The sequence below is a fragment of the Onychomys torridus genome, chromosome 7, assembly GCF_903995425.1.
Source record: "Onychomys torridus chromosome 7, mOncTor1.1, whole genome shotgun sequence".
In the NCBI taxonomy this organism is placed as follows: Eukaryota; Metazoa; Chordata; class Mammalia; order Rodentia; family Cricetidae; genus Onychomys; species Onychomys torridus.
Window position 1 is genome coordinate 102,403,924 of NC_050449.1, and position 27,494 is coordinate 102,431,417.

A 27,494-nucleotide genomic window follows, 5' to 3' on the forward strand; every position below is an offset into this window, starting at 1 on the left:
TAGTTCAGGTTTTACCTCAGTGAAGTCAAGTTCCCAATGGACTCCGGGGCAGTGGCCTCGCAGGCAGCTTCTTCTGTTCAGATGGGTTTTTCCTGGGTTGACTTGGGCACAAGCAGGGCAGCTGGAAGTCACCTGTTGGAGGACCTGTTCCTGATTTAATAATACAGTGTTCGAGGCCTCATCAGCCAGACGGGCCTTCATCTATGATGTTAGCTTGTCGTTCGGGGCTCCATTCCATCCCCATTTTCTTTTGTAATTCCTGGTCCTCCGGGCTGTAGAGCATGGGGTCCCTGTTTGGCTGTTGGTAGTCTTGCATGACCAGCAGCTTGTCACCCCTGGGGGTTGTAAGGCCATTGTCCAGGCCGTCAGATTGGCCAGCCGATTTTCCCGCGCTATTACAGAGTCATCCTTTCGGTGCCCGGGACAGTGTATGATGCTGAGCTGTCCAGATGTCAGCTGAACCTTTTTTTCGGTGGTCTATCGCTATCTCCTGCTACCCGTGGCCCCCTGGACCAAAGCTGTGCAGTCACTGAGAGAGCCTCCGATGTGGGTCAGGACTGAATGTTGAGCTCCGGTGTCCCTTAGGAAGGTCATTGGCTGCCCCCCGATCTTGAGAGTTATCCTAGGCTCAGGGGGGGGGCTCCTGGCCTTGACCTCCCTAATCTTCCAGATTGAGGAGGTCCGTGGCTCCTGTCTTAGTTTTTCCAGGCCCTCGAGGTTTCTTTGGGCAGTCACGAGCCCAATGTCCTCTCGCTTTGCAATAGGCGCACTGGTCTTTGTCAAGGGGTGTCCTTCTTTGATCTTTCTTCCTAACTCCCTCCCTGACCTGTCCCTGAGACATTACAGCGGCCAGGACTTTAGTTATTTTTCTATGACGTTTTTTAAATCTCTTTTTTTCTGTTTCTGTCGTATTGCTGACCTGAGCCAAATTGGTGGGGCGCCTAGCAGCCCCCCGGAGACCCGCTAAGAGCAACTGGCAAAAGAGACGTAGGTGCTCCCTACCTTCTGGGGTCCTGAAGTCCCAGTTCGGGCGGGTGAGGGGAAAGGCTGCTGACAGTCATCCCATGTAGGCTGGTGGGTTAGGCGTAGGTTATTAAAATGGACTTAATCAAGTTAGTCAAGGCAACAGGGTCCTTAAAGAAAGAGGGTTATGCATTATGCTGTTTTCAGTTGTAAAGATCAAAGGCCGAAAATCGGCCAGTATTGTATGCAGCTGTCGGCATGGGGGCCGTCGCTTCCGCCGCCCCCCGCCGCCGTGGCGGTCAGCCGGGAATCGCCGCTTCCGCCGCGGCCGCACGGGGACCTCTGCTGCAGTAGCGGCTGGCCCGGGAAGTGCCGCTCCCGGCGCTCGCACGGGGACCACCGCCAGGCGGGCTGAGGGCGGTGGAGGTGGGTGGGGAGGTGGATCGCCGGGGAGCCTGGGCCGGGGCCGGGGCGGGCTGGAGCGCTTCTGGGCCGTGGCGGGCGCCGCCGCCGTGCCCCACTCGCCTCAGCAGCCGCTGCCTCCCGCGCGCGCCGGCCCGGCTCGCATCCCCTCAGTGGCGGCGGGCGGCGGGCGGGTGGCGCGCAGTGGGGCCGGGACAGCGGCGGCAAGGGGGGGACCGGAGGGGGGGCGCTGGCGCTCCCGCGGCGGCCGCTCCTCTCCGCGAGGTGCGGCACGAGTGCGCAGAGCCCGAACAGACAGGCGTAGAGGGTCGCGGGCACCCGCGGCATGGTGCGCGCCGCTCGGCGGGAGGGCGCAGCGGGGATGGAGCGGGGCTGAGGCCGGGGACTGCAGCTGCATGCCGGGCGCTTGCACTCGGGCTCACGGTGTCCGCGGCCGGGCTGGCCCGCGCCCCGCCGCCATCATCTTTCTTGCTGGCTCCTTGGGACGCCCTGAATTGTCGCCTCTCGGGATGCATTCTCGCTGAGTCCCTGTGCGCCTGCTCCCGGGCGCCCCTTCCCTTCTCCCTCGGCCGCCAGGCCGCACTCTCCTCGGCTTTCTCCTCCCCTCTAGGGGGATCCTTTCGTGGGAGAACAGGGTAAAGGGAGGAGGTAGATGGCGGTTTCTTTAAACAGAAAATGACGAATGACGGACAAACATAAATAAGACTGACACACGCTGCGCGGCTCCGGCTCCAAACCGAGAGCAGAAACTCAGACGGAGAGTGCTGTGAGGGTCCGGATCCCTCCTCTCCAACAGACACCACGTATCCCTCGGATACGTGAGTGTAAAACCGTGCCCCAAAGGGGACTTCAGACTCCCATGGAACGTCTTCCAGGGTTGGTGAGCGAAGTCCGGGCTCGTCAGCCCCTTCAGCCTCACCCCGATACAGAACACTAGGGGAGATACCCTAGTGCGGGACTCAGGCGGCCCGGCCTCACGGCAAGTCTGCCTGCCTCCTCTCCCGGCACTACAATCAGGCGGCCCGGCCTCACGGCAGACCTTGCCCGCCTCCTTTCCTGGTCCCTCCAGACGCTGCGCAGGAACAGAGCTCAAACATAGAAACAGACAGCACAGAGACAAAACGGACACAGGACGGCTCGAGCTTAAACATAAATACCGAGGCCGGCCGGCTTACCTCCTGATGGTGGGTCGGTGGTCCTGGGGAGGGGTCTCAATCTCGGTGGGACCTCCAATGAAAGAAAGCCCCCCCACAGGGGATCTTTCCTCAGGAGAGACCCCAAACCCAAGGAACACACCGAGACCACGGATCAGATGCAAACAGCAAGAGGGTTTATTTGAATACACAGGTACCTGGGGCGACAAGTCTCTCGGAGGACTTGCGCGCCTTCCTAGGGGAAGGGGGACTTCTTATAGAGTCCTGGGGGCAGAAGCACGGTTACAGAAGCGAGAAGCATAGTTACAGGGTCCCCATTGGTTAATTCAAATAAGGCCAGGGTAAACTTGGGGGCTATCTTTAATTTTCAGGAATGTGCAGCTGTCTGTTCTCCAAGGCCAGGTAGCCAATTATAGATATCTTGTTCTGACTCAAGGTTTGTTCCTCCCAAGACCGGGTGTTCGATATCTCCTGCCTTGACTCAAGGTTACTTTCCCAATTATCTTTCTCAAGGCTGTTTCTTAGGCTAAGTTACTGAGACGGGGGGGCCTTTCACACTCTTTTGTCTTTTTCTTCTAATTAGTACTCTGGTATACCTTGCTTCTCCTTGTTCCTTTGAGATAACAGAGCAGTCTGTTCAGTTCAACATTACATTATATCAAGAATTTCTGCTCTTGATAGTATCTGCTCATGATATCAAGGAGCTAAACTGTGTTGTTAGCTTCCAAAGAAAAAGCTCGCATTTGTTATTTTAGATAGTATAATGTCTGGATTTCTCTTTGTCTTTGAAAAGTATCTTTGAAAAATACCTCTGAGGGTCGTTCCCCCCTCTCCCCATTGCCAGGGTTTTTCTGTGTAGCCCTGGCTGTCCTGGATCAAGCTGGCTTGGAAACTCACTGAGATCTATGTCTCTGAGTGCTGGGATTAAAGGAATGTGCCGCCACTGCCCAGAAAGTCCCCCCCCCCCCCTTTTTTTTTTTGAGCTGAGGATCGAATCCAGGGCCTTGTGCTTGCTAGGCAAGCGCTTTACCACTGAGCTAAATCTCCAATTCCCATTTATTTTTTATTCAATAAGTTTATATATTTATTTTACATCCCAGCTGCAGTTTCCCTTTAAGGTGAGTGTGTTACCAGGGAAATGGGTGGGGTGTCCAAAGCTGGTAATTAGGGAGGGTCCATGCTCAGTGGCTTCCAATACTATTGATTGACTAGTTTCCAAACTGGATAGCTGTGCCATTTTCTTGAAATAAAATGTTTCAGAGGTTGAAAGATTTCTCTCTGTTAGAATTCCTTTGACTGCCTATCTTGCCCGAACCCTCCCACAAACACTCTCAGAGAGGGATAGAACCCATGAAAGGGGATGATCTAAGCAGGCACTGATCCTCCTCTCCAGAGCGAACCACACCCAGGAGGTAACATGTGGGGAAGACTTTTCGGGAGGCTCTTGAATGATAACTGGAAACTGGTCAGCAGGCAAACTACGCAGATTATGGAAGTGCTACTTCTAGGCAGAGCCTTTCAGAAAATGAACATCCCCAGTTGATTTTTCTGTTTGACACCATTGTAAATAAGCTCTCATCAAGATTATGTGTCTTTGTGCACATGCACACATGCCTGCTCACGTTCATGTGGAAGCCAGAGGAATATTTTCAGTGCCTTCCTTTCAACTCCCTTTACTTTTCTTTACCCTCCTCCCCCCTTTCATTTCCCTTTCTCTTCCTTTCCTGGAGGGTCTGTCAATGAATCTGGAGCCTGCTATTTGGCTAGACTGGTGGGTTGTTAAGCAAATTCCAGGGATCCTCTGGTTTCTACCTTCCCAGCACTGAGATGCTGCCATGCTTGTCTGTCTGTCTGTCTTCCTGTCTGTTTTATGTCTAGGCTACAAAATGAGTTCAAGGCCAGCCTGGGAATTAAGCATGACCCTGCTCAAAGAGAAAATCAGTTGTTGCCAAATTTACATGGTGTCAGAATACCTAGACTTAAAAATCCATGGAAACCCCTCCCTCCCTCCCTTGGCCCCCTCTTTTTTCCTTCCTTCCTTCCTTCCTTCCTTCCCTCCCTCCCTCCCTCCCTCCTTCCTTCCTCCCACATCTTTGCTCAAAAAAAGAAGAAAAAAAAATCCATGGAAAAGACGAAAATCGGAGGGAAAGCCTAGGATTGGAGGTATAGTTCCACAGTAAAATGCTGGCCTAGCTGCTAAAAGCAAAGCACTGAAGTATAAAGCTCTGGGTTTTATGCACATGTGCACACATGCACACACACACATATCCTGAAACTAAACAGAAACAACACCTCCAGAATAGAAAGCCCAGAAACAAAGTAACACAAAATGCTATCTACTGATTTTTCACAAAGTTGCACATTTGCACCAGGAATTCAATATGTCAAAGATAGTGTTTTCAATAAATAATGCTGAACAATTAGGTATACATTTACAAAAACACAAAACCTTGACCCTACTTTTTATTGTATTTATTTATTTTCAGAGGCAAGGTCTCATGTAGGCCAGGCTGGCCTCAAAAGTTACTTTATAGTTGAGGAAGATCTCGCCTGCCTCATATCCTGAGTGCTCTACCATGCTCACCCAGTTTTATATAGTACCCAAAGACTTCCTGTATGTATTCAAACAAGCTTGAGGCTAATCTGGGCTGTGAAACCCTGTCTCTAAACAAAACAGAACAGAGGATTCCTAGTAGTCTCCATGTAGTCTTTTTGCCCAGGAGCAGTGATGGTGTCCTGGAGCTCCTATTGGAGGATCCTAAGCCCCTGGATCATTTCAAGTGAAACATGCTTACTTAAACTGAGGTGCTTTGTGGTTTATTTTTTTTTTATTTTTTGTTGAATCTGTTAGCAATCTTTGACAGTTTTTAGAATAAAGACACTATGCCTGGTGGTGGTGGCCCATACCTTAGTTCTAACTAACACTTAAAGGCAAAAGGCAGGCAGATTTCTCAGTTCAAGGCCAGCTAGTCTACAGATTTAGTTCCAGGACAGTCAGGTCTAAACAGAGAAACCCTGCCTGGCAGTTGGTGGTGCTGAGGTGGTGGTAGAGGATATATATATATGATGGATGGACCCTTAGACTTGCTTTTTAGAAAGACGTTTCTTGCTGGGAGGTGGTGGTGCACACCTCTGATCCCAGCACTTGGGAGGCAGAGGCAGGTGGATCTCTGTGAGTTCAAGGCCAGCCTGGTCTACAGAGTGAGTTCCAGCAGGACAGGCTCCAAAGCTACATAGAGAAACTGTCTTGAAAAACCATTAAATAATCAAGCTGATGAAAGAAAATGCCGGCAGTACTTTCAGGAGGGGAGGCTAAAATCTTTTAAGATTATGGATGAGCCTATAGAAAAATGTCTGCCGTAAATCAAACAGTAGGGGAAGATGAATAGGAATCTCACTTACACAACTTAAGTAAAACATAGCTCTCTGAACAGATGAAGATAAGTTTCTTCTGTATCCCAGAATCTAATCAATATTTATATGTATAATTCAGCTATCATTTAGCTTAAAAAGGCTTATTAGGAAATATTTTACTGTTTAAATGAATAAAAGGCCCCTCTCAAGGTGAATAGATGGCTCTGTGGTTAAGAGCTATTGTTGCTCTAGAAGTAGCACCCACATAAGGTGGCTTTACAACCACCCATAACTCCAATCCCAAGGGTCTCCCTCAGCGCCAGACACTCTCCCTGTCTCAGGCAAAACTCTCATCATGTACACAAAACAAATAAATCTAAAAAGGAAAAAAGAAAGGCCTTTCCTTTGGTGATAGTTCTGAAAGTGTGAGCGGGACAGGAGTTAGTGTGTTTCCTTTTACTGAAGATTGACAATTTTAGACAGTTTTGATGTGCTTTGTACTGCTGATATTACAAAGAGTAACAAAAATTACATAGTCAATAGTTCCTTTTTTATTTTTTATTTTAATTTATTTTATTTTTATCTTTTTGTTGGAGCTGAGGACTGAACCCAGGGTCTTGAGCTTGCTAGGCAAGCGCTCTACCACTGAGCTAAATCTCCAGCTCCCTTTTTTTATTTTTACTTTGTTTTACAATGCATAATTATTCTTCATAATTATTGCAGGTATTTCATCTTCTAAACCAATGCTTCTAGCCAACGGTGATCATGGAATGGAAGGGAATAACACTACAGGTAAGTGGTCTCTGGGATTCCTCAAATGTAGACATTTCCATAGTAAACATCTTGGCAAGCTTCTTGGAGTATTATTATGGAAGTATATGAGTTATTTCTAAGAACCTTGCTGTTCTTGTTGGAGGTATTTTAACCTAGGGCATCTCTTAACAATAGAAAGAGCAGAGTTTGCTTTCATAGTCCTTGAATGTTTACTGGAAGTGAATGAACCACAAAAGAATTGAATCAATCTTGAACTTTTAAAGATGCAAAAAAGCCCTCACCTTGCTATATGAGAAACCTTTCTCTGCTCCCTGCAGTCCTGATGAGCCAGGTCTCTAACCTGAATGTGCTTTGCACTTAGTTTCCTCTTAAAATCAGTATTAAGAAACCTTCAACAGCCATGTGGTGGTGCGCACAACTTTAATCTCAGCGCTCAGAAGGCTGATCTCTGTGAATTTGAAGCCAGCCTGGTTTACAAAATGAGTTTCAGGATAGCCAGGGCTGTCACACAGAGAAATCTGTCTCAAAAAACAAAACAAAACAAAAAAGAAAGAAACCCACAACAATAAATTAAAGTGCTTTGTTTTGTGTTTTGTCTTCAATTTTTCTATTTTTACCCTTAACTGCTGCTTTTGGGATTTGTTTCTACGTTTAACTTGTAGCCCAGTACTAGTACTCTTACAGCACAGAGTTCCCTTAGGGTTTTCCCTCATAACCAACATGAGACCTCCCCCACCTCCCAAGGGTGTTTATAATGAGCATTTAAAAATGCCAGCGCCATAGCAGGAGTATGCCCACATGGGATGTGTTGTATTTTATAAAACATCTCTTAGGTAGCTTGTGTGAGAGTCATGCAATAGATTTTTGTAAGTAACTTGCACTTAATTTGCAGTTATGATCAGGCTGACACAGTTGATCCAAATGAGTTTGGCTTTTAGTGCTCAGAGTATATTATTCTTGCACCAGAAAACTCTCTTAACTCTGGGGTGCAGCATTTTGATTCACATCAGTACATTGGAGGCAAGCACAAGATGTACTTTTTTGTTTCAATTTTTATATAATTGAGCCATGAAAAGCCTTCCCTTTAACTACCATAGAGTCCTTCAGTTCTAAAGGTTTCCAAAAGCCTGTTGTTAGCAATACAGTTTCTTTAAAATATATGCTTTATTTATTTTTAATTTTTATATGTGTGTGCTTGCATGAGTTTATATATACCATGTGTGTGCAGGAGCCTAAGAAGGCCAGAAGAATGTATTAGATGCCCTGAAACTGGAGTTACAGATAATTGTAAGCCATCATGTGGGTGCTGGGAACTGAATTTCGGTCTTTAGCAAGAGCAGCAAGTGCTTTTTAATTGCCAACCCATTTCTGCAGCCCTGACTATTTACTAACCTTAAGAAATGTTGTAAGATAGGGGTTGGGGATTTAGCTCAGTAGTAGAGGGCTTCCTAGGGCCTGGGTTCAGTCCTCAGCTCTGGGAGGGGAGGGGCATGTTGCAAGATGAACTTAGTGGCTCAGGCTTATAATCCTAGCAATTTGGGAGGCAGAGGCAGGAAGAGCACAACTCTATAGAGTGAGTTCCTGGACACTCTGGGTAATTTATTAAGACTTTATTTCAAAATAAAATACCCAGCAATATAGTTTTGTGATAATTACTTACCAAACACGTATGAGTTCTAGTATCTCCCCCTAAAAAAGAAAAATGTACGTATCTTTATACCTCAAAGAAGTTGAAGTCTAGGTTCTATTTTTTGTGAATGTAAGTTTTACTCCATACAATTAGCTTTCTTATTAGTAACTCATAGATACTGTTCTTTGAAAACTAGGAACAAGCATGTCATGTCCAAAATAACTGACTTTTCTTTTTTTATTTTGACTGTTGTACTCATATGTATTGATTATTTCTGCTCTTCTTTGAAAGGGAAGATACGATTTGTAAGGTTTCCTGTGATTAAAGGAAAAGTGGTTTAAACATGAGCGATTATTATTATTATTATTATTATTATTATTATTATTATTGTTTTTGGTTTTTTGAGACAAGTTTTCTCTGTGTAGTTTTGGTGTCTGTCCTGGAGCTCTCTCTGTAAACCAGGCTGGCCTCAAACTCATAGAGATCCTCCTGGCTCTGCCTCCCGAGTGCTGGGATTAAAGGTGTGCACCACCACCACCTGGCTAAACATGAGTTTTTAAACATAAGTAGTTTTAGCCAGGCTGTGTTGGCTCACTCCTGTAATTCTAGCACTTAGCAGGCAGTTTGAGGCCAGTTTGGACTTTGTAACAAGTCCCTTTCTCACAAAAACAAACCAGGACTAGAGAGAAGGCTCAGTGATTAAGAGCTGTATTGCTGAGGGCCCCAAGTTAATTACCAGCAGGGCATTGTTGGGTGAGTAACAACCAGCTGTCACCTCAGCTTCTGGGGAATCTCCTTCTGGCCTTAGGGTACAGCTGCACTCACATGCACATACCAGGCACAGACATGCTCACACTTGTACACATAATTAAAAACAAAAGCAACTCTTAACAAAACAAAAAGCAAAAGAGTAAATCCAGTATTTTTAGCCTGGAGTTAGTGCTGTAGGCAAGAAGGAATGCAGAGAGGATATCCATATGAATGGCGGTTTGGAACAAGTGGGTCTTGTTTTTTACACAGGAAGGAACAGCTATCAAATTAGGTTAGACTTCTCCAATAGGATGTCAAGCCTGACCAGAAAAGACTTAGTGGTTTTGTTTTTTTAAGGTTTATTTTATTTCTATTTATGTAGGGATAGGTAGCAGAGAGACAGCATGGGGTCTCCTGGAGCTGCACTAAAAATAGTTGTAAATTGGGTTGGAGAGGTGGCTCAGAGGTTAAGAGCACTGACTGTTCTTCCAAAGGCCCTGAGTTCAATTCCCAGCACCTACATGGTGGCTCACAACCATCTGTAATGAGATCTGGCGCCCTCTTCTGTATACATAATAAATAAATAAATCTAAAAAAAAAAGTTGTAAATCATCTGATGTGGGTGCTGGGAATCAAACTCACGTACTTTGAAAGAGCCATCTTTCCCACTCTGAGACTTAGTGTTTTAAAAAGTCTTAATAGTGCAGTGGCTGGGGCAGGTCTGTGTGTGCCCAATACACAGTCTTGAAACATCCAGAGTTTCCTGATGACAAAGAGGAAACCTAGCTCTTTGGTGAATTGCCCATTAGAGCCGATCTTTCTGATTTTGAACACCTTTCCTACCTTAGGTAAAAATGTGTTCACATCCGGATTGCTTGGGTTCTGACGATGACCTCTTTCATTCATTGCTTTTAAAAATAGGTGTTTTATTGAGTATACAGATTTCATTAGAGGAGGGAAGAAATAGAGTGGGTGAAGAGTGCATGCTTTGGGGAGCATGTTGTGACTTGCTTCTGATTTGACAATCACTAACAAGAGTATCTGGCTTAGTGCCTTTTTGAAAATTCCCCTCTCAGTTTTCCTCAGAATTTGTCTGTAGAGCTGAGAGAGGATCAGCTCCACTAGTAGCATAGTAGAGTTTATGAGCATCTTGCTGTATTGAACTTGCTGTTTACTAATGACCTGTGCTTTTCTGCCCTTTCCTTCCCCTTCCTGTTTCTTCCTCCCTTTCTATTTTTCTCCTCCTAGAAGCCTAACGTGTCTCTCAACACTGGGGCTGCCGCAACACCAGACCAGTGATCTTTCCTAAGCACCGTTACACTTCTAAACCTTCAGCACTTTGCAGCTTTGCTTTTCCTTCCTGGACACCATGTAGAAGAGACTGAGGGTAGTTCTTCGGGGCCTCTTTCTGCTGATGCCTGAACAAGCCACCTGCTTCTTGTGTTCTGCAGGGCTTGATGGAACCTCCTTTCCCTTTGTGAGCACAATGTGCAAAATGAATTCTTTTGATTTTAATATTTTTATGAAAGTCATCAAATGTCATTTCTTTTCCTTGTTCTATTTTAGATTCATTTTATCATTTAATTCAGTTTTACATTTTTCTTTACACATTTTTCAGTTGGCCTTTTTCATTTGTTTTTTTTCTTTCTTTCTTAGTTTTTTTTGCATATCAATGGGGGAATCAGCATACTGTAAAAAGCAGCTGAGAACCTGTGCTTTCATAAAGGGGTTGAGGCCACCGAGCTGCAGTGACTTTCCCTTTCCTGCCTCTCCTGCTTCCCATTGTGACCTTGTTTTTAGTGAAGGTTAGGCTTCCAGGCCACCAGTGTTTCTTTCCACTTTACTAAAATCTGAAGTAATGTTTTCCAGCTGAAAAATTATTTCTCTGAATGAAATTGTTATTTGTGCTGGATGTTGTGGTGAGTACCTTTAGTCACAGCATGCAGAGGCTGGCTGATCTGAGTTCCAGCCAGCTAGGGTTATACAGTGACACCTTTTTTTAAAAAAAAATGGTCTTTGTTATTATTGTTTTTATCATAACTATATTATCTATTTTTCTAGACCTAGATTCTTCTGATAATTTGACGTTATTGTGATTTTTTTAAAAAAAGTATTCGAAGTTACTTTTTGAACAAAATCATAAAGTAAGAATTAGGAAGTTAAAGAAACTGGAGCACAGTTTTAATGTTCTGACTCCTGCAGTAGGTCAGAGGATAATGTAGGATAAAAAGCAGTTTCCCCTGAACACCAGAGAAACTACCTAAGAACACTTGAGAAGCACTACCAGCTTAGCAAGCTTCTAAAGCAGCTACACTAAGGACCTGCATGCCTGCCAGAGCTAACCCAGCTTCAGCCCACCTTCCTACTGTGACACTCAGGCTGGCCTTGAACTGCTGGACTCAAACACTCCCTTTCCCAGCTGAGACTTCCTGTAGGTGTCACTGTGTCTGGCTTCTAGTGAAATTGTTGTCTAATTGTTTCAAAAACCCACTCAGGATTAAGGTCTGTTTATTTTCAGGGTTAGGATCTGTTTGAGCTCTGAAGTGCTTTTTTTCTGCCACATTCCAGTAGAATTGGTGCATCCTATGTGAAGTCTTGTGTGTAAAATCCTTTATTCTCATTCTGTCTTATTGGTACTTTTTTCTTCATTTCCCAAAGAAATAAGAAAATGAAACAAAACAACATAAAACCTAGAACCATTTAGGATAAGTACTGTGGAATCTTTGATTAAGCTTTGGGGTTTTAGGGAGCAGAACATAAATTCCAGGCCATGTTTGAGATCTTAGAGGAATTCTGATATAAGAACTGGAATGTGAAATGTGCTTTGTATTTTATCTTCTGACAAAAAACTACCTTTGAAATCTGCTTGTAGTGGCTCACATCTGAGATTTCAGACTTCAGTAAGAAGAGCCAGGATTTATAGAAGTAGGAGGCCAGCCTGAGTTCAAGGTTACCCTGAGCTTTGTGAAAACAAACACCCCACCCCCCCAATGTACTTTTGGATGGTAAAGTCAGAATAACTGAAGATATAAGAAAGTCCTTGCAGTGACTTCTGCAACTGAAGCATTGCCTTCCACAGGGATGTGATCACAAGGCTGGTGTCTGTGCTAAGCGCTCCTCTGTAGGTCTAGACAGAGGGCTGCAATAGGTACAGCTTGTCTTCCAAGCTGTTAACAACAGTGTGAAACTCTTGTAGGAAAGCATGCCATCAAAATTTTTTAAAAAAATGCATATATATATACATATATATAGGTATATATGTATATGTATATATATGTATATGTTGCTTCCCCCCCCCCTTTTTATCGTGGGGTGGGGGAGTTGGCCAGGGAACTTTAAAATAAAAAAAATAGTAGCATTTGCTTTTTAAAGTCATATTTGGTACATTTGTTGCTTTTCTGAGTGACATGTAGGTTGATAACGCCAGGCAGCAAATGTCACATACACTCATACTTCATAGTTGACATTGTTTTATTCCATTTTATGCTTATTTTGTTTTCAAACTTTTTTTAAGTATTTTTCCTTATGAGTTTATAGGAAAGTTCTGATTTTCTGCTAATAGCCAGATGAAATTTAATGTAGTTTGTTAGCTCCATCTGTTGCATTTAGATATTTTATTTTGGAAGCAATAATGTAATGGTTCATATATATAGCTACTTAGGAAGTAGCCTGTGTGTCCCTTGAAAAAAGAAAAAGTGCTGTGTTACCATGATGGTCACAGACTATATGGGGCCTCTCTACTTAAATGTGATGATGATTCTCATTTTCTTCCTCCACCCCTGTATCACCCAGTATTGAAGATATAGTAGTCTATTTATTTATTCATTTTTAAACAAATTTTTAACTTCATTTGTATTTTTTTGTGACTTCAGACTTTTAACAGTTTGTATATTGGGACATTTACTGTGTCATTGTGCTAAAAAATTACACTAATAAACATCTTACATAAACATTTTATGAACTGGATTTTGACTGGGGTCTTAATTATTGAACTAGACATTTGAGGCTTGAGTTATCCATCTAACAAAGCTTTGAATCCCACTCATAATAATTCTATAATTGTGTGGACTTCTCTCAAGTATTTTTACTTAAACTCTGTTATCCAGAATCTGAGCATTAGGAAGCTCGATGACTGTTGGTTTATTAGCACCTGCTGAGTTGGCAGAATGGTAAAACGGTCTACTAAAAGGCAGTGTACGTGGCATATCAGTTGTTAAATACTTTGTAGTACCATACTTTAAAAAAAATCTATCTCTACAGTTTTCTTGCAATACCTTCTGGGTTTATCTAATAAAATTTGTTATGTTCAATAATATTTAATATTGTGGCTTTAATAAAGTATAGTGTATAGAATGCTGTATTTGTACAATAGAAAAGTTTATAAATGTATGTTGACTGAATGAAGACACTTTTTAGGAGTCTAGGGATGGTGGTATATGCTTGTAATTTCCAGCAGTTACGAATCAGCAGCAGGAAAATTGAGAGTTCCAAGCCAGTCTGGTGTGCATAGCAAGATTTCTGATACAAATAAATTTTTTTCTCAGGAAATTCCACATATATAATTAATTTTAATAATTTCCAGGACCAACTAAATTTCTAAGGTTCTTGTTTTTAGGAAAATACAGCTTTATTAAGCAAAAGTGAGAATGAACTCCCAAGAGGGAGAAGTTGCAAGGGAGGAGTACCCAATTTTAGGGTTCTTAGGGCCCTTTAAAAATAGCTCATGGGCTGGGGAGATAGCTAAGTCAGGAACATGCTTGCTTCACAAGCTTGAGAAGCTGAGTTCTCCTCAGTACCCATGTAAAAAGCTGGGTGTGGAGAGATTTGTGTGGCAGACTTCCTGGGGCAACAAACATACACATACATGTCTTCACCCAAGAAGGGAGTTCGTGACAGATAAAAGTGATGATTGCACCAGTGTCCAGTGAGCATTTCATTGGGATTACTAACAGGTCAGAGGTTACTTACAAGGAGCAAGGATAATAAAAAGTAGCTGCACCACCAGAAAGCCCACTCCAACATGACTCCAGAAACCTCCAGCCCTGTAATGTGAAGTCAGCTCCCAATAAGACTTTCTTTCTATCCCCCAGTAGCTGTTGATGGGGACTTTCAAATATCTTCCAAGTTTTTTTGTTTGTTTGTTTTTCGAGACAGGGTTTCTCTGTGTAGCTTTGCGCCTTCCCTGGATCTTGCTTGGTAGCCCAGGCTGGCCTCGAACTCACAAAGATCCGCCTGCCTCTGCCTCCCGAGTGCTGAGATTAAAGGCGTGCGCCACCACCGCCCGGCATCCAAGTTTTTGTCCTCCTGCAGACATGACCTTTTAGCCTCCTGAGGCTTGTGAGCATCCTCTTACTCTCTGAAGGCAGTGTTTTATTTTGGGGTCACTTGCCGTACAACATGTGAGGGCACTGAGGAGGCATATCCCTGGAGCTCACTGGTAAACCAGCCTAACTGATTGGGCAACAGGCCAATGAGAGACTCTTTTCTCAAAGGCAGTAGAAGGCTTTTTTTCCTTTTTTTTGAGACAGGATTATGTAGTTTTGACTTTTCTGGAACTCACTATGTAGACCAGGCTGCCCTTGAACTCCAAGACATCTACCTCCTCTGCCTCCCAGAAGACAAGAGCTAGCCAGATGTGTTGGTGCATGCCTTTAATCCCAAAACTCATGAGGTAGAGACAGATGGATATTGGTGAAATTATTAAGGCCACTCCACGTAGTTAAAAGGGAGGTTTATTTTGTGGGGTAACTTACAAATGAAGGGATAGGTAGGTTGTAGGGTCTGGCAAAGGTATGGCGCAGTCTGGCGGTGTTCTCTGGAGAACTCTGCTCAGTCTACCTCCAGCATCCAGGGTCCCAGAAGCAAGAGAGACCTCCTCCTGATCCTGGGTCTTCTGCTTCCACCTTGTGGGCGTGACCATTACTGAAGCCTCAGTGGGGGTTGGAACTTCCAGGCCAATGCTGGGATGGCTACCCACTACAGATGGATCTCTTGAGTTCGAGGCCAGCCTAGTCTACAGAGTTAGTTCCAGGACAGCTAGGGTTACACAGAGAAACCTTTCTGTCTCAAACAACAACAACAAAAAGACATGTGCCACCATGACTTACTGGAGGGCATTATTGATGATATTTGAGGTTGTCCTGGCCTCCACACAAACAGAATACTCCAATCACCACCACCAAAACCAGTCACAATGTTCTGGAGCTTGTATAAGAAGGATGTATACAAATGATAAGTGTGGCTAGGTTCTGAAAGGAGCTTCCAAATGCAGTGAAACATTAGAAGAAGTAGAAGAAGTAGAAGTAGAAGTAGAAGAAGGAGGAGGAGGAGGAGGAGGAGGAGGAGGAGGAGGAGGAAGAAGAAGAAGAAGAAGAAGAAGAAGAAGAAGAAGAAGAAGAAGATGATTATGCAATTTTAGAAAGTAATTTTCCTTAAAACTCAAATTAATCTTTTGGCCAGAGAGAGAGAGAGAGAGAGAGAACAAGAAAACTGAACTCATAAATCTAAAGAAGCAACTTTTGAGTAACAATCTTGAACAAAGTTGAAAGTCTCACACTTGCTGATTTTAGAACTTCATGTGCTGACTATAAATGAATCTGGCTGTGTGATACTAAGGTACCAGGCATGGTAATGGCACATTTCTGTAGTCCTAGCTCCTGGGAGATGGAGGAAAGTGTACCATGAGTTTAGGATTAAGATTAGTCTGGGCTACCTAAGGCCCTGTTTGAAACAAAACAAAACTATCATGCTGATGGATCTAGAAATAGAATAGAAAGCCAAGAAATACACCCTTGTGCATATGGTGAGATGATTTTGGACAAGGATGACAAGATAATTCATTAGGGAAATTATAGCCTTTTCAACAAGTGGTGTTGGGGAATCTGGATATTCATTATAAAAGGACCCAGGTTCAATTCTCAGCACCCACTTGGGGGCTTACAACTGTCTGGAACTCTAGTTCCAGGGCATCCGATGTCCTTTTTGGGCCTCCTGGGGCACCAGGTACTCATACATGCCCCCCAAATACCCATATACATAAAATAAATATAATTCTCAAAAACGGTTATACTTTTATACCATATATAAGAGCTAATTAAAAATGATTTTGTGCCTGTGCTCCCAGCACTTAGGATGCAGAAGTAGTTTGGAAACTTGAGGCTGGTCTGGGCTACTGATTTTCACAAGTGGGGGTGGGTGGGTCAGCTAGACAAAGTAGCACATGCCTTTAATCCCAATAGAGGCAGATGGAGGTGGATCTCTTTCAAACACACACACACACACACACACACACACACACACACACACACACACACACACAGCCCTTTAAAAAATAGCGAGGGGAGCAGGTGGTAGTTATATTGGGGGCTAGATCATCTTTATTATTTTGTCTTCTTTTTTGAGGGGAGGAAGCAGGGTGGGGGACTGAGGACCAAACCAAGGGTCTTGTGCTTGCTAGGCAAGCACTCTACCACTGAGCTAAATCCCCAATCTCTCAAGATCATCTTTGTACTGTGTTTATGGCTAGCCTAGCTACATGAGACCCTGCCTTTTCAAAAGAAAAAGAATTAAAATAGATTTATTAAAGTACTTAGGAATCTGAGGCAGCAAGAGATTAGAAGTTAGCCTGGGCTATATATAGTGAGACTTTATCTCATCTCAAAAACAATCAAAACTTTGTCTCACCCTGGTAGGCATGGAGTTTTGCTGTATAGATCAGGCTGGTCTCAAACTCAAAGATCCACCTACCTCTGCCTTCTAAGTGCTGGGATTAAATGTATGCACCACCATGCCTCACCTTCCTGAATTACCCAATTTATATTCCCCTTCCTTTAGGCTGAACTTGAGCTAGTTGGATTTCTTTTCCTAGTGAAATGACTCATTTTCATTCCCTAGTCCAGCCTGGTTTTGGTCCTTTAGTTTTTCATCAATTTTGACAAGGAAGTTTGAAGAGGTACTTCAACGGGTGCCCTGGGTTCCAGATAGAGTCTTCCTGGCTTTCTTTATATAGTAACTTCCTCTTTATAATTGAGCTCAGTCATTCCAACCCATAGGTTCTGATTATTGGTTCAGTGACATAAAGAGTCCCAGTTGACCATATTGGCAGTCAGCCCCATCCTCTAATTTAATTGCATTGTTAGTTGTAGGCTGGTAGATTTATTTACTCTTTGGAGACTAAAACTTCCAAATTAGTAGAACTCAGTTGGCAGAGTGAAGAAACATTTTTGTGATGGATTGATTATTGTGTTCTAGATCAGTGAATGACGGAGGCTTAGTGTATGGCTCAGAGGTAGAGCATGTGCTTAGCATGACTAGACTTCAAGCCCATATATAAACAAATAATGTGAAAGAACCCACCTGTCTTTCTCCTGGATTCTAAATGTGTGTATTCTGGCAGTAGGGGAAACAGCTCCATGTTAAGGTCTCTGATACAAAGTATTAATCGACTCTTCAGCAAGCAGTTCTGTCTCTTTAGGCTTTCTAGGTGGTGGGATCGGTTGGAATCAGTGAATCCTATGGACATGAGCTTCATTCTGCAGTTCTTTGATCTTAAAATGCTGGGTTGGGGATTTAGCTCAGTGATAAAGTGCTTGCCTAGCCCGTGCAAGGCCCTGGGTTTGATCCTCAGCTTAAAAAAAAAAAATTGCCCATTCCTCACTAGGTTAGAAGCAGAGATACATGAAATGTCAGAATGTTGATGTAGGCATTCTTCTGTAGTCCATTTTATTTTGATGAGAAAAAAATTTATATTTCTCTTCCATTTTGGAATGACATCCTCGTCATTTTGTATGACCAGGTGGCTAGCTAGTCCCACCTGAGGAAAGATGATGGCATAATAGGTCTCATTATTGGTCTGTTCTGTGGATACTTACTAGCTTTAATCAGGTAAGATTTCTGTGGGGAAAGACTATGTTGTTGAGTTCATGCATTGTCTCAATGGCTAACCCAATCCATCAACTGAGTCTGTCAAGCACAAGAGAAAGAATATGGCTTACAGCCATTATGTCAAAAATCTTTCAGTGTTACTATGGGTGGGGCTCTAGTGATATAGTAGTGTCCCACTTTGGGGAATACCAGCATGTTATATAAACCATGTGTAAATTACATATTTTCCCCTAAATTAGTGGGCCATGAATGCATGGGTTGAGGAGGAAGCAAAAGAAGACAGCAGTGAATGAGTTTGTGTCCTTTGCTGCTCTTTGGACCTGCTTGATTTTAATCTTCTACTTGATGGGTGCTGCCCATCTAGCTACAGGGGTAGGTTGGATAACATGCAGGACATGTTGAGAGACTACAGGGTCATGTTAAATTATGGCTCATGCTTAGGCATTTGGTCTCTACTAAGAACCAATCAATAGAAAGGAGATGGACATAAGAACCTATGCCTATAATCCTAGGACGTGGGAGGTGGAGGCAGGAAGATGCATTCAGGGCCTTTGAGGTGGCTCAGCAGGAAAAGACTTTACTAACATACCTGATAACTTGAGTTTATCCTTCAAACCCCAGATGGTGGAAGGAGAGAACTGCCTGTATACACATACACATATACACATTATTACATATTATTAATTATTATTACATAATAATTCAGAATGGTTGAGTTAAAATATGCCTTCTTTATTTTTTCTTTCTTTCTTTCTTTCTTTCTTTCTTTCTGTCTGTCTGTCTGTCTATCTATCTATCTATCTATCTATCTATCTATGCATCTATCCATCTATCCATCCTCTCTCTCTCTGTTCTCGTGTAGGTGTATATGCAGGTGTGGAGGTCAGAGGACAACCTTCAGAAGCAGGTATGGTTACAACCAATATGTATGAAAGATATAGTACTCGTATTGTTTCAATCTTCAGGAAAGAGAGAAAACTGCTGTATCAATATGTGCAGTGTGCAGTGATGTGCTTTTATCAGGCAATAGTAAAATAAGGAAGCAGACTTATCTAGGATTCTGGTTTTATCTCAGTTCTGTGGTAGGAAAGCAATGTGCTTGATTTTGTGGGTTGAGTGATTGATAAGGGGTTAAAACTAAATAAAGCCCAGTGCTGGAGACTAGCTCAGTTTGGTATAGTACCTGCTTAGCAGCAAGAGGCCCTGGGCCTAACCCGGCAACATGACAAAAGCCTGCCACTTGGTGCTGGGGTTAAAAGACATGCGCCACTACTACACCTGGTCCTTTCTTCCTTCCTTCCTTCCTTCCTTCCTTCCTTTCCTTCCTTCCTTCCTTCCTTCCTTCCTTCCTTCTTTCTTTCTTTCCTTCCTTCCTTCCTTTCCTTCTTTCTTTTTTTCCTTCCTTCCTTCCTTCCTTCCTTCTTTCCTTCCTTCCTTCCTTCCTTCCTTCCTTCTTTCCTTCTTTCTTTCCTTCCTTCCTTCCTTCCTTCTTTCCTTCTTTCCTTCCTTCCTTCCTTCTTTCTTTCTTTCTTTCCTTCCTTCCTTCCTTCCTTCTTTCCTTCCTTCCTTCCTTCCTTCCTTCCTTCCTTTTTTTCCTTCCTTCCTTCCTTCTTTCCTTCCTTCTTTCTTTCCTTCCTTCCTTCCTTCCTTCCTTCTTTCTTTCTTTCCTTCCTTCCTTCCTTCCTTCCTTCCTTCCTTCCTTCTTTCCTTCTTTCCTTCCTTCCTTCCTTCCTTCCTTCCTTCCTTCCTTCCTTCCTTCCTTCTTTCTTTCTTTCTTTCTTTCTTTCTTTCTTTCTTTCTTTTTTTTAATAAATCAAGGCCTGGCAGGGGTGGTACACTCCTTTAATCCCAGCACTCAGGAGGCAGAGCCAGGCCTCGTCTACACAGTGAGATCCGAGACAGGCACTAAAGCTACACAGAGAAACCCTGTCTTAAAAACAAAAACAAAAACAAAAAGCCCACCTGGCTGAATGCCTCTTTTTGCTGCCCAGGTCAGACTATAAGGCCACATGGCCAGCTCTGTACCAGAGAGAAGGGGTGGGAAACCAAGCCAGTCCTCAGCTGACACACTAGCAGAGCAGAATTTAAGAGGACTAGAAACAAGAGGAGAGTTAATATTTAGATACTAATTTAATACTTGATTTTGTGTCCTATAGGGTTCCAGAACTTTTTATTTATATTTTTAGGCTATGCAGCCCTGTAAAGTGAGAAGTCCACGACAGTCTGCTTAAGGAGTATTAGGGAATATTATTAGGATATAAATTGAGGAAATATGCTCACGAATACAGAACCAAGTAGACAGCTGAAGTCGTCTTCTGATCTGTCCAGAGCAAATCCACCTGGCAGTTCAATCACAGCAGGAAGCAGGAAACAGGGAGAAAGGACCTCGTGATCCTTCTCCCTTTCCTTTTTAGAGGTGACTGACATATGAGGGCAAATGGCACTGCAGAGAAAATATCACTACATCCCCCTTTTTTTCTAAATATGAAGGTTCTACATCTAATGCAAACTATATACAGTGAGAATGATTACAGGTGTTACCCCAGGAAAACGAAGGGTAATAGCAGAAATGCCCTGGCTTTCCTGGAACTCACTATGGAGACTAGGTTGGCCTCAACAATTCATAGAGATCTGTATGCCTCTGCCTCCCTACTGCACAGCTTTAATTAAAAGTGGTTCTATACACTTTTATAATGAGAATATTAAATATCCTTGGATAATTTGCTTGACTTTGGAGAGTAGGTTTTTCTGTTTTTGTCATAGAGCATAAATAGCCAATTACAGATGAACTTTGATTATGACTATGTATAAATAAAATTTCTGTGTATAAATGAAATACCAAATCCTGTTAACATCTTCCCTAACTGCAGGACTTAATATATAACATATAACCTGCTTAACAGAATGTAAAAATAGAAATGAGGTTCATTATGAGTTACTAGTACATTAAGGAAATATTTTAACCCCTATTTTATCTGAAAAAAGAAGAGAGTTTGGTTTCTATTTTTCTCTAATTAGGATATTTATACATCATGTCAGGTATGATGATCCTGGCTTCTTGTGCCCGTTTTTCTGACCTGATTCTAGTTATATCCTTTATTCTCTCTTGTCTTACATTATATGACCTGGCAAATTCAGTTTATTTAGTGAATTGGCTTAGTTTAATGTAAATTATTTTTTGTAATCGTGTTGTAAGTTTAGAAAAGTTAAATTATACACAAACTTTAATAGTTTCATTTTTCATCAGAGGTGAAATTTAATGGGCAGAAGTTTTTTTATTTTTTTAATGAAGTGATCTTAATCAGTACATTCTATTTCTAAGACAAACTTATAAGAAGGGCCAAGAAAGTAGCAGCAGAGTGCTGGCCTTGCATACAAGGAGGCCTGGCTTTGATTCCTAGCGCCAAGTAAGCCTGGTATGGTGACATGTTTGTGATTCCAGCAGTTAGAAATTAGAGTTAGGACTGTCAGAAGTTCAAAGTCTTTTGGGGGTATATGGTTTAAGTCCATGGGACATTTGAGACATTGCCAAAACAAAAAAAGGGAGACAATAAAATGCTATAATAGTGCTAATCAACTTGCTGGAGAGATGGCTCAGCAGTTAAAAAATACCAATCAGAGGCTGGAGAGATGGCTCAGCACTTAAGAGCACTGGTTGCTCTTCAAGAGGACCCGGGTTCAAATCCTGGCACCCCCGTGGTGGCTCATAACTGTCCAGTTCCAGGGGATCGGACACCTTCACACTAATGCACATAGAATAAAGTTAAACAAATAATAAAAAAAGACTACCAGTCAATATTATCTCCAGATAAAATTTTGTTTTCTCCAAATTACAATTGCTTGTAATTGCTTGTTCATCTAACATCATTTTCTGGACAGCAGTTAGGTGTCAGGTAAAGATATGGTAGGTACTGCGTTCAATCTGTCATCATATGTTGTTTGGGTTGAAGTACATGAAGGAAGTCTGTTTCACACATATAAATACTTGAGAGACGGAGTATTGGATATCCCCCAGGTATATAAATTCCCTGATTTGGCGTGAAAGCTTGACAAGTAGTATTTTCTTAAAGGTTATTAGCAATGTGTGTATGAAACCATAGTAGCAAAGTTTTCTATGCTATTATATTAAAACCCAGGGTCTAAATTGAAAGTGGTGGTGCACACTTTTATTCCTTGCAGAGGCCAGCCTGGTCTACAGAACGAGTTCCAGGACAGTCAGGATGACATAAGAAAACCCTGTCTCAAAAAAACCAACAATAAATAAACAAACAAACAAATATTAATTAATTAAAGCCCAGGGTCTGTCTACTTGAGCCAGACATTCTTATACAGGATTAATCTGGTTTTGATACAAAGATGCAATATTTGACTAATTGGTATTTATTAACATTTATTTACCCACTTGGTTTTTCTGGTAGGCAATCAGTTTCATGGAAACTGGTTCCTGTCACCTACTATTCTCTCTCTCTAATCTTTTGATTACTGTTTTATGTGTATGAGTCTTTTGCCTATATGTATGTATGTGCACTACATGCTTGTGATTAGAAGAGGTCCTCAGATCCCTTGGAACTGGAATTAGAAACAGTTGTTAGCTGTTGTGTGGGTGCTGGGAACTGAACCTGGATCCTCTGTAAGAGCAGTAACTGCTCTTAACCAACTAGTTACCTCTTCAACCCATTTTTTAAACAGTTTTAGTATTACTGTTGTGTGTGCATGGGGGTGGGGTACGAGTATCACAGCATATGTGTGGAGGTCAGAGAACAGCTTTATGGAGTTAATTCTCTTCTTCCTTCACTCAGCTTCTGGAGCTCTACCCAGTCAGGTCACCAGGGTTGTGCTCAATGTGACTTTTCCTACTAAACCATCTTTTTGGTTTTCTTGTTTGTTTGTTTGTTTGTTTTGTTTTATTTTGTTTGAGACAAGGTTTCTCTATGTAGCCTTGGGGGTCCTGGAACCCACTCTGTAGACTAGGCTGGCCTCGAACTCAGAGATCATCTACCTTTGTGTCCTGAGTGCTGGGATTAAAGATGTGTACCAACACTGCCTCAGGAAAAAAAACCAAGGTTTCTAAAGGTGACTAATGATGTCCCCATCATTTCCTCATGTAAATTGAATTAATTACTGTTTACAGTTTTATTCATTCTTTTAGTAAAACAGGCCCTGAGTAGATTACAATTACATTAATAAAAATAAAAAGTCCAAAATCTAGACATAATGGCTCATATATGTAATCTACGTCAGTGTTCCGGGGTTTTGTAAGAGTTTGAGACCAGCCTGGACTGAAGAGTGAGCTGCTGTCTTCTTTTTAAAAAAAAAAAAAAAAAAAAAAAAAAAAGTTAAATTTAGTCAAATGCCATTGTTCCTGCAGGGGAGTTTGCCTGCTTGGCTGAGGAGTTCTAAGAACGGAATCTGGGTCAGCAGTGTTTGCTGAAGATGTGGGAGTGAGTTTCTGCTAAAACTGCTCATTAATAATACTGATAGCTAGAGGCTGCCTGAGAGCTGCTTCAGGCTGTGCTGCTGTTCCCTTCTGGAAAGAAGTACCTAATAACCACACTTGAGTTGTCTTCTCCAGAAGGTGTGAGGAAAATTTACCCTTGTACCCACTTCTATTTACAGCTTATCAGCATACATACAGTAGAGACACATGGATACCTGTGTTTATGACATTGATTCATAATAGCCAAGATATGGAATCACCATAGGTGATCATTGACAACAAATGAATAAAGTTTGACACAAACATAAACACACTCTAGAATTATTCAGCCACGAAGAACAATGAAATTATGTTTTCAGGAAATGGGTGGAACTGGAAATTAACATGTAAATGAAATAAAGTAAGTAAATAAGCCAGGCTCCACAAATCATCACATGCTTTCTCTAGCATATTTGGACTCTAGGGAAGATACATAAACAAGAATGTAATATAGGAGGTATTTGAGAAGAGAAAGGTACAAGAGGTGATAGGATGAATGAATGTGACCAAAGTATGTTGGGAATATACAAAATAATGTCATAGTAAAACTATTGTTTTTGTACCAAAGATGATCAACACGATTTGTTTACAGGGAGATGCAGATCTAAACAACAAAGTTAGGAGAAAAAAGAAAAAAAATTTAAGAGAGAGAGTGTGTGTGTGTGTGTGTGTGTGTGTGTGTGTGTGTGTGTGTTGTTTGCGTGTACATGAGTTCATTTGTCTCAGAATGTTTCCAGGACAGAGGTTTTTGATTCCCCTGGAACTGTAATTACAGGTACAGCCACTCCATGTGTGTGCTGGGAACTGATAATCAGGTCTGCAAGAGCAGTATGCACCGTTAACCACTGAACCATCTCTCCAGCTCCCAGGGGGAGGGGGGGAATATCTTTAAAGCAAAAAACCTCACAGCCAGGGACCTGGAGAGATGGCTCAGGGGTTAAGAGCACTGGCTGTTCTTCCAAAGGTCCTGAATTCAATTCCCAGCAGCCACATGATGGTTTACAACCATCTGTAATGAAATCTGGTGCCCTCTTCTGGCCTGCAGGGATGCAGGCAGAACACTGTATGCATAATAATTAAATTTAAAAAAAAAAAAAAAAAAAAAAGAACAACAAAAACCTCTCACAGCCAGATGTAGTATAGAACTAAAATAAGATGGGCTCTGATAAAGACATGGAAAAAATAAAGCCAATTATGCATTGCTGTTGGAATTACACAGCTCCTCAGAAGGATCACATGAAATTGTTACAGAACCTTGCAATTCTGCTTACAGGCACCTATCTTAAGAATGTAGTTTTGTTGATCAGTTACTATAGGAGCTAAAATGTAGGATCAACCAACCCTGAACTGAAGAGTGGATGAAAATGTGAGGTGGTTACACAGTGGAGAATCATGTGGCTGTATGGTTTGGAAAGAAAAGAAATTCTGAGTTACGCTACAGCATAACAGAAGTTTTAAATCATTACTGTAAATGAAAGAGGCCAGTTACAAAAGGCCACATATGTTATGATTATATTTATATCAAATATCTGATATAAGTCCATAGAAACAAAAAGTTGATGTCAGGGTTATAGAATTTTTCTTTGAGAAAATGTTCCAAAGTAAGCTCTAGTACATTTCTGTCAATATAGCAATCCCTCTCAATCCTACTTTTAAAAAGGATGAACTTCACTGACATGAATTACACCTCAATAAAGATATTATTTAAACAATGGAGATTGGCAAAATGGCTCAGCAGGTAAAGGCATCGGTGGCCAAGCTTGATTTGAGTTCAATATCCAGTATCCACGTGGAGAGAACAGACTTGCAAGTTGTCATCTAACCTCCACACATTCTCACATTTTCTCTCTCTCACTCAGATGTGCACAAATAAATATTTAAATAAACAAAAGGAAACAATTAATCATTCCCAGATTGCCTGTGCCATTTTACATCCCTTTCTCTCCTCACCGGGTTTCTCTTTGTAGCCTTGGCTGTTCTGGAATTTTCTCTGTAGATCAGGCTGTCTAGAACACAGAGATCCCCTTGCCTCTGTCTCTCAAAGTGTGCCCCATCACCACCTGGTCCATGTATATTTTTAACAGAAAGTTTCCAGGTTTCCCAAATCATTAAAATCTTCTGGTATTGTCAGACTTAGTGATCACAGCTTTTAACTTTTAGATATTTATTTATTTATTGAGACAAAGTCTGACTGTGTAATCCTGACTGACCTGGAATTTGATATTTAGATCAGACTGGCCTTGAACTCACACAGCCTGAATGCTGGGATTAAGTGTGAGTGTTTGTATGAGAGTGCACATGCCCACAGAGTCTAGAGGTATCAGATATCCCAGAGTTGGAATTACGGTGGTTGTAAGTCACCCAGCATGGGTGCTAAGAACCAAACTTGCATCCTCTGCAAGAACAGCAAGTACTCTTAACCACTGAGTCATCTCTTCAGCCTTCACTCTCCATCTTCTTCCCAGTGCTTTGGTATTAAACTCAGGGCCTTGTACCATTCACTTTACCATTCACTTATACCCTAGCTGATTATATATAGACTTTAAAAAATATTTAATATTGTGGCTCCTCACTAGCATTTTAATTTGTATTTCCCCAGTGGCTAATAATAATGAACTGCTTTCCTGTGTGTAATATCCATTGTATATATTTTATTGAAATGCCTATTATTAAATTGACTTTTTATTTATAATTAATTATAACCTTTTCTGCATGTAAGCCCTTTAATAAAGGTTTATGATCTTCTAAATTGTGTGCGTGTGTGTTGTGGCGGTCTCACACAGTACAGTCTGGCCGTCCCAATCCTCCTGCCTGTACCTCTTGTTTGCTGCTCTGCTCTGCTCATCAGTTTGAAATTTTGATAGAAACAACATGTTTTCACATGACTTTACATAACCTAAAGACCACAGATAGTTCTCCTGTAGCATTTTACAAGTTTTTAAGATTATAATTCTTGTTTTTAGGTCTTTGATGTATCTAGGGTTAACTTTTGTAGATGGTGTAAATGAAGTATCCAGTTACTTCTGTGTAACTTGCTGAAAAACTGTCAGGGGCTATAGAGATAAATGAGTAAAGGTTGTTCTTGCAGAGGTCCTGGGTTTGGTTCCCAGGATCCATATGTTGTCTCATAACTAAAGTTCCAAAGATCTGATGCCCTCTTCTGACCAGGCACATGCATACTCACAGGCAAAAACCACTCATACACATTAAGACAATTTAACAAAGAAAAAAGAGCCATATGGGAATGGTGGCCACAGGACCTAAGATCCACCCAGCCAAGGCCACATAGTGAAACTCTGTTTCAGTCCCCTCCTTAAACTCTTACTACTTATGTTGGCCTCTTTGATGAAACCCAAAGGATCCCCCTCATCTCCCACCCCACCCTATTCTCTCCCCCCTCCCCCCAATTAAAATCCCTGGAGACAGGGTCTCACTATGTAGTTCTGACTCTACTGGAATTTGCTATGTAGATCAGGCTGTTCTCAAACTCACCAGGATCTTCCTGCTTCTGCTTACCAAGTGCTGGGATAAGCCAATTGACCTGTTTTGTTTTGTTTTTGTTTGTTGAGACAGGGTTTTTTCTGTGTAGTTTTGGAGCCTGTCTAGGATCTCGCGCACTGGCCTTGAACTCACAGAGCTCTGCCTGGTGCTAATTGACTCTTAACAGTTTTGTTTTGTCTTTTGAGTTCTTTTCTGTGTAACAGCACTTGAGTGCTTGCTTTATGTCAGGCAGAGAGTTGGAGCTTTAAGTATGTGGTCACTACTAAGGGGAGTCTGTGTGCTTATACTGACTTTGCAAATCAGGTTCTATAAGCCCTGGAACTTATTTTTTCTTCAAAATTGTTTTGGGTATACTTTTTTATTTTTAACTTTTGTATAGATTATGTATAGATTATTTTTAAATTTTATTTGCTTTGAATCTAAACTTAATTTTAGCCAGAAAGCCAAAATTCAAGAATTGCCCTGAATCTATGGGTTAATTTGAGAATTGCCTTTATTTGTTTGTTTAAATTTCCATTGTTTATGTGTGTCTGGGAGCAAGTGCATGATGCACACGTGGAAGTCAGTCAACAACCTGCAGGAGTTG

General features: G+C 42.0%; 1 protein-coding gene across 14 annotated transcripts in view; it reads left to right on the plus strand.

Annotated features, from left to right (window-relative positions):
• Positions 1-27,494, plus strand: part of Map4 (microtubule associated protein 4) — a 145,070-nt gene that overhangs the window by 62,992 nt on the left and 54,584 nt on the right. For 10 of the 14 annotated variants that reach the window (XM_036191951.1, XM_036191956.1, XM_036191960.1 and 7 more), the window contains exons 3-4: positions 6,618-6,686; positions 18,794-18,838. In XM_036191951.1, coding sequence (XP_036047844.1) covers positions 6,618-6,686; positions 18,794-18,838 — 114 coding nt within the window. Of the gene's footprint in view, positions 1-6,617; positions 6,687-10,296; positions 10,602-18,793; positions 18,839-27,494 lie in introns of those variants that run through there. The other 4 variants (XM_036191958.1, XM_036191954.1, XM_036191949.1 and 1 more) reach the window with 2 other exon arrangements.